We start from the raw sequence: 14,107 nt of genomic DNA, 5'->3' as shown, positions 1-14,107 counted from the left end.
GTTACTTGGTTTTCTCTCATTTACATTGCTGTTCAGCTTTTTAAAACAATCATTTTTATTTATTTGTATGTTCTTTTCTTTTTACATTGTGTTCTAGATTCTCTTTCCTCCCTCTCACCACCACCTTCCCCATCACTGGGAGGGCACATAGTATATTATTTATACATGTGAAATCATGCAAAATATATTTTCTCCTTGACCTGGGAATTTGGGTGCGATATTCCCGGGAGGTTTCATTTTGAGATCTCTTTTAGGAAGTGATTAGTGCATTCTTTCAATTTCTGTGTTACGTTCTGGATCTAATGTATTGGGGTAGTTTGCCTTTATAATTTCTTGAAGGATGATGTTTAGGCTCTATTTTTGATCATGGCTTTCAAGGATCTAATAATTTTAAAATTATCTCTCCTCAATCCATTTTCCAGGTTAGTTGTTTTTCCAGATAATAGTTCACATTTTCTTCTATTTTTTCATTCTTTTGATCTTATTTTATTGTTTCTTAAAGTCTCGTGGAGTCATTGTCTTCCACTTGCCCAATTCTGATTTTTAAGGAGTTATTTTCTTCAGTAAGCTTTTTTGTACTTCCTTTCCCATTTGACCTGTTCTGCTTTTAAAGGAATTTTTTTCCTTCAGGGAGTTTTTGTGCCTTGTTTACCATTAGACCAATTCTGGTTTTGTTTGTTTTTTTTTTTTTGCTGCTGCTGTTTTCAGAGCTTGTTCTGGGGGTCTGCAATTTTTTTGGTTCTTCCAAGGTAGTGTAATTCTGGAGTTGTGGTCATTGCTCCCTTGGTCTGTGCTCTGGTGTTTACCCAGGAAGGGTCCTGTTCCCCTACAGCTGCAAGTAGTAGTGCTCCTCTTGGCCCTGGAATTGACCAGAGGCCCTGCTACCTTGTGACCACTCACAAATGCTCTTCTCCATCTGGAACTGTGATCCAGAACTACTTGTGGACAGTAGATTGTAATTGTGCCAGTTAGCACAGCTGTATCCTGTGCCAGCAAAGGGTCCCCTGGAATCTCTTTCTGACCAGTTACTTGATCCTATTCCTGTCTCTGGGCTGAGAGCTCCCAAAACTGCTTCTGCTGCAGCCAAGGCCCACCATTGGTGTTCCCACAGACCTCCTGAATTGTGTTAGGTTGGAAAAATGTCTCCCTATGATATTTTGTTGGTTCTGCCATTCCAAAATTCAATTTGAGTTTTTATTTTGAAGTTGTTAGGAGGGAAATGTTGGGAGAAATGATGGCGTCCTGTATTCTGTCATCTTCAACGTTCTCAATCTTACTTAACTGCTTTATTATTTGACTTATGGTTCCTGCCTGCTTGTCTTCTGAGTTCAAATCCAGTGTTCTTTCTATTGTACCAACTCCCAGACCTGACTAGATTCCCTCTTCTCTCCCCCTTCTCCCCTGGCCCAACCTTTCCTTTCTTCTCCTTCCTTTCTCTTGAAGATATAGTTGGCCAGGACTGAATCAATCCACATGTTTTTGCTGAATTTCTTAGCATGTGTTTATCTTCTCTTTATTTTTTCTCCTCTTTAGGCTCCTAATCGTCAGCTCATGACATACTGGTTACAAGAACTACAGCAGAAGAGATGGGAATATTGCAACAGCCTCGATACTGTGAAGCGAGACAGCAGGACCTTCCCAAATCCTGGTGACTTTTCCAAAGGTCTTGTTGCCAAAGACAACACAGGTGAAGTCAGAAACTGAGGGAATATGGGAGAACTCATAGACCTTTAATGGTGTCCAGTTAAAATGTCATTGATAACTTTTGTCTTAACACTACTTACATTTCTCAGTGGGGTTATCCAATTTGAAACAGTTGACAATGCTTTTCACAGAAAGTGGATGTACCCAGAGGGAAGTATATGTGTAAGGATGTATGTGTAGTGCAAGGGGGCACTCCCCACATAAGGTTGAAGGCTCCTGGTACTCTTTGAGCCTATTTCCATTCAAAACAATAGCTCCTGGGTCCTTACTGATATGCTAGTTATTACTAGTCAGCCAGAGGATACAATTAGTTCACAGCAAAGACATCTAGTGAAATAGCATCAAAAGAAAAATAGCAGTAAAGTGGTTCTTACATAAACTTGGAGCATATACTTTGAGATTTCTCTCTTCTGGTACCATGTTTCCTTTCAGGCCAGTGGCTCTGCTACATGCAGACGTGGCTCCTGGAGAGAGGAATGGAAGGAGTGTGGTCCTTTTTCTCTCCTTCCCCAGCCCCAGCTCCAAGAGGTTAGCGAGAATCTCCTCTAGGGCCTGGGTGCTGCTTCCATTCCCTGAGCTTACCTTCCTCAGAGCTGTCTCCTGTCTCATGCTCTCTAGAGAGCCTCTTGCTTTTAGAAACCACTAGAAATACGACCAGTGATTAAGCCAGTGGCTAAGTCCATCAAACTTGATTCACAGGGGTTAACATTTGCACTTCCCATAAGCCCTGAGCCTTACCTTTTGTTATTCTGTCCACTGGGAGGGGAGAAAATCATCTAATCAGGACTAACTTTATTGATCAACACTCCCTCTTCCTTATATACAATATATAATATAGTTCCTTATGTACAATAAGGTATATTGTATATAATCTCTTGTCTAGGTATATATAAAACACATGAAAGACAGGTGAAAGGTAATTTGTGGTGAAGTAGTCATAACCAGCGGTAATCAGGAAAGGCTTTATGCAGAAAGGGACATTTAAGCTAAGTCCTAATGGAAAGTAGGGCTTCTGATAGATAGAGGTGAGGTGGGAAGGAATTGTAGGCACAGGAGATAATCAGTGCAAAGAACAGAGATGAACAATGAAGGATCATGTATGAACCAGTTTGGCTGGACTGCATGGTCTGTGGGGTAGAGTGATGTGGAAGAAGATAGCAGTGTTGGGCCACTTGAGCAAAGCCTTCATGGACTGGCATTAGCAGGGTGACCTGGTCAGATCTGAGCGTTAGGGAGGTCCCTTTGGCATCTGGGTGAAGGATGGGCAGGATAGGAAAGAGATAGGAGGCTGTCATTGTCTAGATCTGTGAACTCTGAACATGTACACCTACAGTGAGAAATTCATTTGCTCTTGTCATTCAGTTGATAGAGCAGAATGTCCACTCAGCCAATAGATACTTAATGTGTGACTGCTATGTTTGAGTTCACATGTCAGATATTAGGAGGGGTGCTGAGACATATCAGCTGGGTCTCTGTCTTGATGTAACCTCTGTAGGCCTTGGTTTTCTTTAAAACAAGAGTTTTGTCTATTATCTCACTAAGATTCCTTCCATGTTCATAATTTTAAATTTGCTGATCCTATGAAACTGGGAAAAGGAACTTCAGAGATCTGTGGCAAAATTCTAGGCTTTGAGTTTGGTAGATTTGGGATGCAGATCAAGGCTTTTGTGACTGTATCTGTGTGCAGTGATGCTTGCACTACCAAGCCCACAAAATCACTTTGTAAGCTGTGGAGGAAACACTTGTTAGGTGATTTGATCAGCTCCCTGTATGGATGAGAATCTTCAGGCTTCTGTATGCCTTGGTTTGCCTAGAAAGTTGGAGTCTCTCAGGACCTTGGCCTTTGTGATCTCCAGGCCCTGACTGCTGCATTAGGCTCGGCCAACATCACTCCCACCCATTCCTCCTTAAGCCAAGGCCCTGCTTGGCATGGAGAGAGAAGTTGGTTAGGTTTGCTGAGTATTTAGTGATTTTCATTTGCTTCTGATCTTTTTCTTGGTGAATGTAGAGAGGAGAGGCATTTTCAGAGATCTTGGACATAAGAACGAGACACAGCTTTAAGTGTCTTTGCAGGTTTTCAGTTCTGGTAAAGGAATGATTTGTTGGACTGTGATTGAAATGTTGAAAGGATAAACTCCAAGAAAGCAAAGTTCTTTTGGGTGTTCTTGATTTGGCAGTGGGAATAGAAGGAAGCATTACACTAAAAATTCTGTCGTTGTGATGCATACGTTATCACAAACCGCACCTGTTGTGTGAGTAAGGGCAAATATGGAAGTGTAGAGGAAGGGACGTGGCCAGAGCCACACAGCCAGGGCCTGGCATCACACTGAGACCTGAACTGGGTCTGCTGTGCTTTCCCCATCTCACAGTACATCCTGGTTGTCAACCACATGCAGGCTTGCACTCCATGCTTTGCTCATTTTAGGAACCCATTTAAATACTAATAATTTATCTTACAGAACGGAATATATGTTCTAAAGAATATTAAAATAGTTGTAGGAACATGATTTAATAGAGTAAGTATTGATCATGGGGTCACAACGCTTGAATTTGAGTTCCAGCTCTGACACTGACTAGCTACATGGCCCTGGGCACAGCTCCACCCTTCCCATGCCTCAGTTTCTTTATCTGTGAATTGGGGACAGTTACACTTTCCCTTCCCTGCCTCATGGTGTTGTTGTGGGGAACATACTCCATAAGCCATAGGGTACTATGGAAATGTGATCCACAGCAGGGGGAGACTGGTTTATTCTTACTGGGATCACTATTACCATGATGCTGATATCAGAGATGATGACTCCCACCACCATCCTTCCAGTGCTAAGGAGCATGCTTTGGAGATCTTAAGATTACTAACATTTTGAAAAATCCCTGACATTTTGAAGTGTTGGAGGGGCCTGCAGAGGTCCTCTTGTCTGACCTTCTCATGTGACAGATAAGGAAGTAGAGGTCCAGAGGGGAAACACACCAAAGTCGTGACAGAACCAGTGATAGAATGCCATAAGCATTATAGTTATTACCGAAAAGAAAGAGCACTGGAAAACCTAAGCAGAAAAGCCCATGAGATCCCAAGTGTCAGAGCTCCTTAGGTGGGGGTTTCATGAATATCCTGCATCAGACTAGAGAATATTTATAAAAGGGTCTGGAACATAATAAGTGCTTAATAAATACTTATTTCCTTCATTCCTCTCTCTCTCTCCCACCCTTTCTTCCCCAGTTTACAGCTTTGTGGCATCATGTAAAGAACAGTTTGTTGAGGACAAAGAATTAATTCTTTTTAAGACTTTAAAGAAAATGTAGATTTTTCATTTTGTGTTTTACACTATGATTTTTTCCACAAAATGTGGTTTACCAAGTGCTATTGTTTGTCTTTTAAATAGAATTTTTTTTTTTTTTATTGTGAACTTAACAGTCATCATGTACTGCATTGTTGGAAAAGCATACATATCCCTGTACAGTTAAACAATTCTTACACTGTCCTACTCTTTTGTTAATATCTTTGACCAAGGTGAAAATGATTCCATTTTCAAATTAAGTCATTTTAAAAGGTGCCTTTTTAAAATAACTACTTCCTTCTCCCATTATCTTCCTCTAGTAGTTGCATTTCCTTGTATGACTTGCACATATAACTCGAATAGTATTGATTCTCGTGGAAAGAGCCCTGATTTTGGGAAGTGGGGGAGGTGGAGAGGTGTGGAGACTGAATCTCCCAATTTAGCCAGGCTGGGAGTCCAGTGGCCGCCGAAGTTCTGATCCTATTATTGATTGGCATTTGTTCTGTTTCCAGCCTGGTCTTGTTTGCCCCTCCTCAGGTAGCCTGGTCGTCTCTCTCACTTTCAAGTATTTTATTCTTTCTGTAGTAATTTTAAATGGAATTTCTTGTTATGTCTCTTCCTTTTGTTTTTGTTTCTGTTTTATTTTGTAATATACAGAAATGCTCATGATTTATGTGGGTTTATTTTATATCCTGTACCTTTACTGACACTTTTAACTTTTAATGAGTTTTTTAGTTGACTCCCCAGTAAACCATTGATTTTCTAAGTAGGCCATTGCCTCATCTGCAGAAAGTGATAGTTTTGTTTCCTCGTTGCCTGTGCTTATTCTCTCAGTTTCTTTTCCTTATCTTGTTGCTGTAGCTGGCTTTTCTGGCACTGTATTGAATAGTAATAGTGATAATGGACATTCATACTTTATCCTTGATATTAGTGGTAAGGCATCTGAATTTCTTCCCATGACATAGATTTTCTCCTTCTATAAAATGAATGTGTCACTAGACCCTTTCTCCCAATGTCCTTTGGCAGACAACTGGGTAGACCAGGAGTCAACTTGAGTTTCTAGTCCTGGTTGTGCCACTGTCTTATTAAGTGCCTTTGCTAGTCATCATCTAGAAAATGAGTTGTTGGACTAGATGGATCTTCCAGATTCTTGCTTTAAGATTCTAAAATTTTTTGGATTGTCTTCTTTACTAGTAATGTTTTAATACATGAGATTTACTCTAATATAAGCCATTATATAAGTGAGATAATTTGTCATTTTATCTTAATCCTTTGATAATTTTAGGAAGCTAATCAATGAAAATAATATTAACTAATTTTATTCACATACAATGAAGAATTTATTGCAATTAAAATTGTTTTTACAAACACTTAGTATCTTTCCTTCTCAATACACTCCCCAACTGAACAGAAAAAAAAATTAACAAAATTCTTATAACAAAAGTGCAAAACAAATTCCTATGTTGATGTATTCAAAAATTTGTCTCATTTTGCATTTTAAGTCCATTATTTCTAGTTGGCAGGTTTGTGGTATGTTTAATCTTCAATCCCTTGGATTTGTGATTTAATTATTCCATTGATTAGAGTTCTAAAGTCTTTCAAGGTTGTTTTTCTCAATAATGTTCTATTTTTGCTCACTTCACTCTGCATCAATTTACAGAGGTCACAATTTTTTCTGAAATTATCCATTTTAAAATTTCTTATGGAAAATAATATTCCATTACATTCATATATCATAATTTGTTTAGTCATTCCCCAATAGCAAGCCACCCTTTAGTTTCCAGTTTTTTGTTACTTTACAAAGAGCTACTATAAAAAATTTTATACATGTAGATTCTTTTCCTGTTTCTTTCATCTCTTTGGAGTATAGACCTACTAGTGGGGATATCTGAGTCAAAGGGTATGGACAGTTTGTTAATTTTGGGGTCATCATCCCAAATTCTTTCTGGAATGGCTAAGCCAATTTATAATTCCACCAAAGGTATACTGGTGTTCCTGTTTTCCCATAGACCTACAACATTTGTCCAACATTGTCAGTCTGGGACATAAATTGCTTTAACTTGGATTTCTCTGATTATTAGTGATTTAGAGCTCTTTTTTTTGTATGGTTTTTGATAAGTTGGATTTCTTCTTTTACTTACTCATCCTTGGACCATTTATCTATTGGGGAATAGCTCTTAGTCTTAAATTTGAGTCAGTTCCTTATTTATCTTTGAAGATGAGACCTTTATCAGAGAAGCTTGCTATAAAGATATTTTCCCATTTACCTTTCTCCCTTCTAATTTTAAAAGCAGTGAAAAATCTTCTAAATTTTATGTAAGCAAAATCATTCATTTTGTGATTCTCTCTGTTAATCATGAACTCTTCCCACATCCATAGGGGTGCAAGTTAATTTCTTTCTTGCTCCTCTAATTTACTCATGAGGCTATCTTTTATGGCTAAGTCTTATATCCTTTTGGAGTTTATCTTGGTGTTGATGTAAAATTTGGTTAGTTCTAAGTTTGTACCAAACTGCTTTTCAGTTTTTCCAGGAGTTTTTTTTTATCAAATAGTGTGTCTTTATTCCAGTAACTGTGGTATTTGAATTTAATGAACATTAGATACTGTACTCGTTTGCTTTTGTACTTTAGGTACCTGGTCTCTCTACTGATCAAATTCTCTACTTTTAGCCAGTACCATATTGTTGTTATTGTTTTTAAAATAATTGCTGCTTTGTAGAAGTTTGAAATTTGATACTGATAACCCCTTTTCCTTTCCACTTTTTTCATTATTGCCGTTGCAATTTTTATAACAAACTTTAAATATCCTGTAACTTACACAGATGTCTATTGATAAAGTCCTTTACAATTTTCATGTTTTAGCATAAAATAATAATCAGAGTAGTACTATAAATATGAAGAATGGGGGTTTTGGAGTACAGAGTTCCTTAAAATGGGTCATCATTGGTATGGCTACTCATAATTCTTTTTCAAGCACTAATTGAAATAGATATTTTATCTTAATAATAACTACAACAGAAAACCCTGTTTCATGCAGACAGGATGTTCAAATGGTAGTAAAATTTGAACCGTGTTGTATAAACCAGAGAACTTTTTGACCGTTAGCTAAACCAGAAGATTTTCCAGTTCCAATTCTTGTTTCAGTGTACTGTCACAAGACATTCTCTTCTTGTTCAGTTAAAGTAAAATAAAATGTTTCATATTAATCTGTGGCAAATGGGTTCCTATCCATCCTTATGGAGCTTGTCCAATAGTGCATATATTTGGGACAGACAGTACAGACAGAGAAGAGAGTGAGGTCCAGACTTGAAACTAAGGATGGGCTAGAATGTTTTCAGGAAATAAATTATAAAGTTCTTTTACTGGCCTCAAGCATCCTATGAAAGAAAAAACCCATCTTTTCAATGCTGAGAATTTAGTGTTGCTATGAGGCAATGAGATGTGGGACAACCCTGCTTTCAAAGAACTAAAGAAAAGTATCACATAGTGAGCAAAAGAAGGGTGCAGGGGAGCATGTGGACAGACTGCAGCTCATGAACAATGAGAAACTCTCCAAAAGACCAGGAATGAAGGAGGCCACAAGAAGCTTGTAGGATAGGAAAAAAAGATGGACTGCTCATAAAAGATGGATTGTCTGAAGGCTTCACCAAATCCTGAATATGTTGAGAGAAAAGAAGGAAAGTGCAGTGTGTTTGGTGACAAACCCTTGGGAGAACATGGATCAGTCACACAGAATGGGCAGTCATGGATGGATTGTGAGCTTCGTTGTTGGGGGGAACTCCATTTGAGTGCATCCTATTTAGAAATATTTAGCCCTTTAGAATAAAATGGAAATGACCAGGCAGGTAATTAAAAGTCTTTACTTTCTTCTGTTTCATTTGCAGAACAAGTCTTTTTGAAATTGAGAAATTAAAAAAATTGTTAAATTTGTTATCTATAATTTTTCACACATTTAGTCACTTCATTTTTCTGGATCAGACCATGAATTTGAAGACCTCAGTTAATTATTTAGAGTATCTAGTTTTTAAAAAATATTCACATACCAAATTTTAAGGTGAAAATGTTTATTATGAAATGAATTTGCTTTAACTTTATCTTTTTTTTTAGCTCTAATGCCCTTCAGAATACTTTGACCTAAGAAATCCAGATTATTTTTCAATAATATATATGTCCTGTTGTCTCTCCCCATGCTATTGTAACTTTACAGACCTTTCCTTTTATTTTAAAAAGTTATTTACTCTTATACCAATGTAAAAAGTTGGTCCTCTGTAGCTCTCATTTTTTGTAAGTGTGAATCTCTTCATATTTCTCTATAAAATTACTAGTCTGTGAAGCATGAAATGTGGTTAAATTACAGCTGGCACCACATTTTTTTCTAGTCCTTATATTATAGACCTGCTTTTCATCTTGACATTGATAGAACTATGTCAGTACAGAATCTGATACAGTTCTCCCACATCCTCATTAAAGAAATCCACCAATTTTACTGAAAATTTTTCTTAAATACGGCATTGTCATCAATAGTTTTGCAAAGTAATGAATTTTCCCTAACCTCAGTTTCACTAACATCATACACATGGAATCAAATGAAAATCTTTAGTTGCATCTCTTGCTTCATCTATCTGCAGTACAAAATCTGAACATTTTAGTTTAGTTTCTCAATTAATTGATTACAAAGGATTTCAGACATATGGGTGGTTCTTCTTCCCATCATATTGCAAGTGGAAACACTCAAAGCTGTTTTGCATAGAACATACCAAGAACTGTTTTGATCATCTCACTAGTTGAAATTAGCACCATTATTTCTAATAAATGAGGCTGAAAACATTTGGTTTTATTTATTAGAAGCATCTTCTTTTCCCTGGAAATATTCTCATCCTGTCATTGACAAGATGTTTCAGTTTTTTAGGTTCCATGCTATCTTCAGTCATAGCATTCATGTAAAGCAAGTCCAGTGCAATTTCTTCTTCCTAATTAATAATACTTGTGATAAATATAGTGGATCTTATTTTATAGATTTGGACTTTTTTTCCCTGCTATTTAACTATCTCTGTTGCATTTGCTTATCTTAGTCTTAGCTGCTTCAGTGAATTTTCTCTTCAAATCAGTTATATATTTTTCTGTCATTAATGGATGTTATTTTACTTATTAAAATTAGACAATATGAAATTGAAGATAGTCAAATTTAAGTTCAATTGTTGAAAACTTCAAATGATACTCTATAACTGTTCTTGAGTTTTTCAATTGCTTGTGTTTTTTGGGGGGAAATAATTTTATATTATGTTTTCCAAAATGAATGATGTTGAGAAAGGTTGCAAATATTATGGCATTTTTAATAAACCCACAAATATTATTTAAAACAGTTTAATAACACAACTCATCTATGTCCGGAGCCTGAGTCAGACGACAGTGATAGTGGCAAACTGTACCAATATAGGTACTGGAGAGACAGTGATTTAAATCTGGTCTCATTTATACATGCTTTACTACATAATTGCTATACAGCTTTCATTGTTGGTTGAATTGAATTCACTGGGTTCATCTTGCTTTTTGATTTGAACTTTGTTCATTGAAAAAAAGTGATTCTATTTATCTGAAAGTTGGACTCAAAATATCCAGTTGTTCTGACCCTGGCTTCATAGTGCCTCTAGAGGTTGTCATGCCCCTGCACCCTGGAGGTGACGGATTCCTCACATTCTGGAAAGTCTGCTTTAATGTGCGCTTCTTGCCTAGGCTTCCTTGAACCAAAGAATAAATAAATTCCCAAATTGAACACTCCTGATATAAAGATGGCATGTGGATTCGTTTGACACATTTCATTGCTAAATTTAAATGACATATTTTCCCTGTGGATATTTCATCTGGAAGAATTTTCATAATTTTTTTTTTGTCTTGTAAATGGTGATATTTTGGCAGAAATTTCATTTTAGAGAGAGCACATGCCAAAGTTTGACAGCGTATTCAGTGTTATTGCCTTTCCTCTTGAAGAACAACATATTCTCTTCTGTGTTCTGCAAAACTGGACAATTGTATTCAGTTAGGGTAAAGCCATGATAAGTGATCAGTGGTGTATTTTAGTGACAGTGTGTCATGAAAGTGAACTTGTAATCTTCATCTGTCATTGGTGGTCTTATTTGGCAGTTTGCTTTAACATCCTTGGGAAACATTTCATAATACTCTGAAAAGCTCAGAAAATAGCACATTTTTATTAGGGCAGTCCTTCTTCCCCTTTTCAATAGAGAAAACCTACTTCAGAGCCTATGGAAAGAATGCCAAAAACTGTCCATGGATAGAAATTTATCTCTGATCCACAAGTTCTGAATTTAAGTTCAGAGGGGAAAGCCGAGGCTGACTGACATAGCTTTTCATTTTCTTTCAGATGTAATTCTCCTGCATCCAAATGCCTCTGCAGAGAAAGCCAGAAACGTCCTTTCTGTGGAAGCTGCCCCTGGACAGCTGGTGGGAGAACAGGCTGCCAGCCAGCCAGCCCCGGCTCACCCAAGTTCCAGTAATTTTTCCCTAAAGCAGTGGGGCACTGACATCAAGTGAGTTTTCCATGTTTTCCAGCCCTGTCAGAGCTGAAATTATATATACTGGGAGTAGTGGAAGAGGCACAGGGCTTGGAGCTAAGAGTCTTGGGTTCAAGTTCAGCTGCTGACACTTAGCAACTGTGTGAACATGGGTATGTTGCTGTACCTCTCCGGGCCTCAGTTTCTTTCCCTGTAAAATGGGAATAATAATGTTTGTTGTGAGGAAAAGGTTTTGGAAGGTTTTGTAAATCTTCCATCATTACGTAAACCTCAGATCATTCTCATTCCTAAGAACCTGTGGGGATTTTGCCAGCCTCCCTTTTCACTTTCCATCCTTTTTCATTAGCCAGAAAGTTTAGTCATTTAGTTGTACAGCCTCTTCTCTCTAGAAAAAATTATATTGTTCATAAAATGGAGCCTGTAAAGTGTTATCAGTTAGAGAAAGATTTCACAGAGTTAACACAATCTTAGCACTGGAGGGAGCCTTAGAGATCATGGGATTCAACATTTTATTTTATATATGAGAAAACTGAGAGTCAGAGAAGGGTAGATAGGCACCCTCTATCCAGGCACAGGGAGATAGCTGATACAGAGGCCTGGGGATGGAGGTCACATGCTGTATGTGGGGAGCAGAAGGAGCCAACTCAGCCTCTCTGAGGTAGGGTGAAGAGAAGGCAAGGTGGAGCAAAGTTGGAGCCACCTGGCCTTCTCCCTGGTCCTCACCCTCAACAGGCCACGTTCTGTGAGTTTGCAGGCCTTGGCTTTGGCCCCCACCTTGATGCCCCACAACTCAGTCACCACCTTCTGCTTAAAACCATGCCAGTCCCCCTTCCCACACTATCTGTGCCCTCTCTCCCTCCCTCCCTCCTTTTCATACCACCTTGTTGCTCGAATCCTCAGTACTTTTGTGTGTCTACTCTCTTCGTAGTTGGCGTGTCCTTATAAACAGGAGGTAGCTTGGCCTCCCTCAGAGCCAGAGAGACCTGAATTCAGGTCCTGCATTTGACATACACTGCTTGGGTCACTCTGGGCAAGTCATCTGGGCAGCTTCCTGGGACTCTGCTGTAGAGATGGCGCAGGCCCACCTTGGTAGAGGAGTTCCTCTTGGAAGCTTCCTGCAGCTATGTGGTCAGTCTGGTCCCTCTCCTGAGCCGCTTCTCTCCTGTACTTTGGTAGGTTCTTGTCTTCCCTGCTGTAACGTCAGCTCCTTAGACCCAAGATTGTCTCATTAATTGGAGTGATTTCCCCACTGTGGAATTTAATAAATGCTTGTCAGTTGATTGAACTGAGAAGGTGGCTGGTTTAACCTGTGCCACTGTAGAGATTGCCCCTAGAGCTGCTTGCTCAAGTGATTGTCTAAAGCTTTGCTTGAAGCCCAATGAATGGCTGAGGAGAAAAAAGTGAAAGTGGATGGGTCAAGGCTAGAGAGAAACTGGAATCCCTGCATCTGTTATGAAATGATGCTATTGACCTGTCAGTGGGTGATTAGTCAATGAGGGTAGGCAAGAGTTGGGAGCCCAAGTCTCCAGCCAAATGAATTTGCACATTGGCAATGCTTTGTAACTGCATTTTTTTTTTTTTGGACTGGACCAATGTTTGATTTCACTAGTGTGGGAAGCTTCTTTACCAGTGCACTTTAGTACTTGCTCTGAAACGCAGTCCTCAGTAACTTGCCCAGATTCACACAGCCAGTATGTGTGAGAGGACTTGAACCTGGGTCTTCTTGGTTCTGAGCCCATATCTCTACCCATTAAACCACATTATTTCGTAAGTAATGGCATCAGATCATCTATGTGGAAGACAGTTATCCCAGTAATACTGACATTTTCCTAAGACTATACAGTTACTTAGTGATGGTCCTCCAACTTTTCATTTTCTCATGAGAAAATGCCTGCTTTTCATACTTTCATACTTTCTAGAGTTGGGGACTGGAGTGATAATGAAATAAATGTGAAAGTGGTTTAGAAAGGTCAGTAATGCTTATAAGGTGGCATTTGTGATGGAGGTTCCCATGCCTGTGATGATAATATGGTACCACTATATTTTTTATCATGAGAGATGTTAAACTTATTTGCATGTGCCAAACAAACACTGCCATTTTCAAAGTCATGAAGGCTTTCCAAATTTTTTTTTCTAATGAGACATAGTATAAAATAGCTATCACACTACCTCAGAGTTTAACATTTGCAGAAAATTGATTTTTGCTTTGAGTCTAGCTCATCTTAAAGCTCACTATCTCTGTTAACTTCCTTTGAAATCCAGATTTGTGCTGTATGGCCCTCAGTGACACTGGTCTTCTGTCCATCCCTTCTCCTATTCTGTCATATATGCTCATATCCATTAAGAAATGCCCAAGTTTCAAGAATTGTCATTGTTTTTCGTGACAATATTCATGAGCGCTGTGATCATTTGACCCCATTTTTAAAGAATTTATTAAATAAATTAGATTCCAGACTTCTACTTAATGATATTTCACATTTATAAATAGCATTTTACAATTTCCTAAGTGCTTTCCTTAATGCCACTCTGCAAAGTATAGGGGCTGGAAGATGTATATCTAGTAAGAATGGAAGCTTGAAATGAAAATTAGGTTTTCTGA

At 38.3% G+C, this 14,107-nt stretch overlaps 1 protein-coding gene across 2 annotated transcripts in view; it reads left to right on the top strand.

Moving 5' to 3' along the window:
• The window catches only part of TBC1D2B (TBC1 domain family member 2B), a 72,745-nt gene that overhangs the window by 21,048 nt on the left and 37,590 nt on the right, over window positions 1–14,107 (top strand). For both annotated transcript variants that reach the window (XM_072628588.1, XM_072628587.1), the window contains exons 2-3: window positions 1,534–1,687; window positions 11,358–11,523. In XM_072628588.1, coding sequence (XP_072484689.1) covers window positions 1,534–1,687; window positions 11,358–11,523 — 320 coding nt within the window. The remainder of the gene's footprint in view (window positions 1–1,533; window positions 1,688–11,357; window positions 11,524–14,107) is intronic.

This window comes from Notamacropus eugenii, chromosome 1, assembly GCF_028372415.1.
Source record: "Notamacropus eugenii isolate mMacEug1 chromosome 1, mMacEug1.pri_v2, whole genome shotgun sequence".
NCBI classification, from domain to species: domain Eukaryota; kingdom Metazoa; phylum Chordata; class Mammalia; order Diprotodontia; family Macropodidae; genus Notamacropus; species Notamacropus eugenii.
The sequence above is the reverse complement of the archived record's forward strand: the minus strand, read 5'-3'. Positions and strand labels throughout refer to the sequence as shown.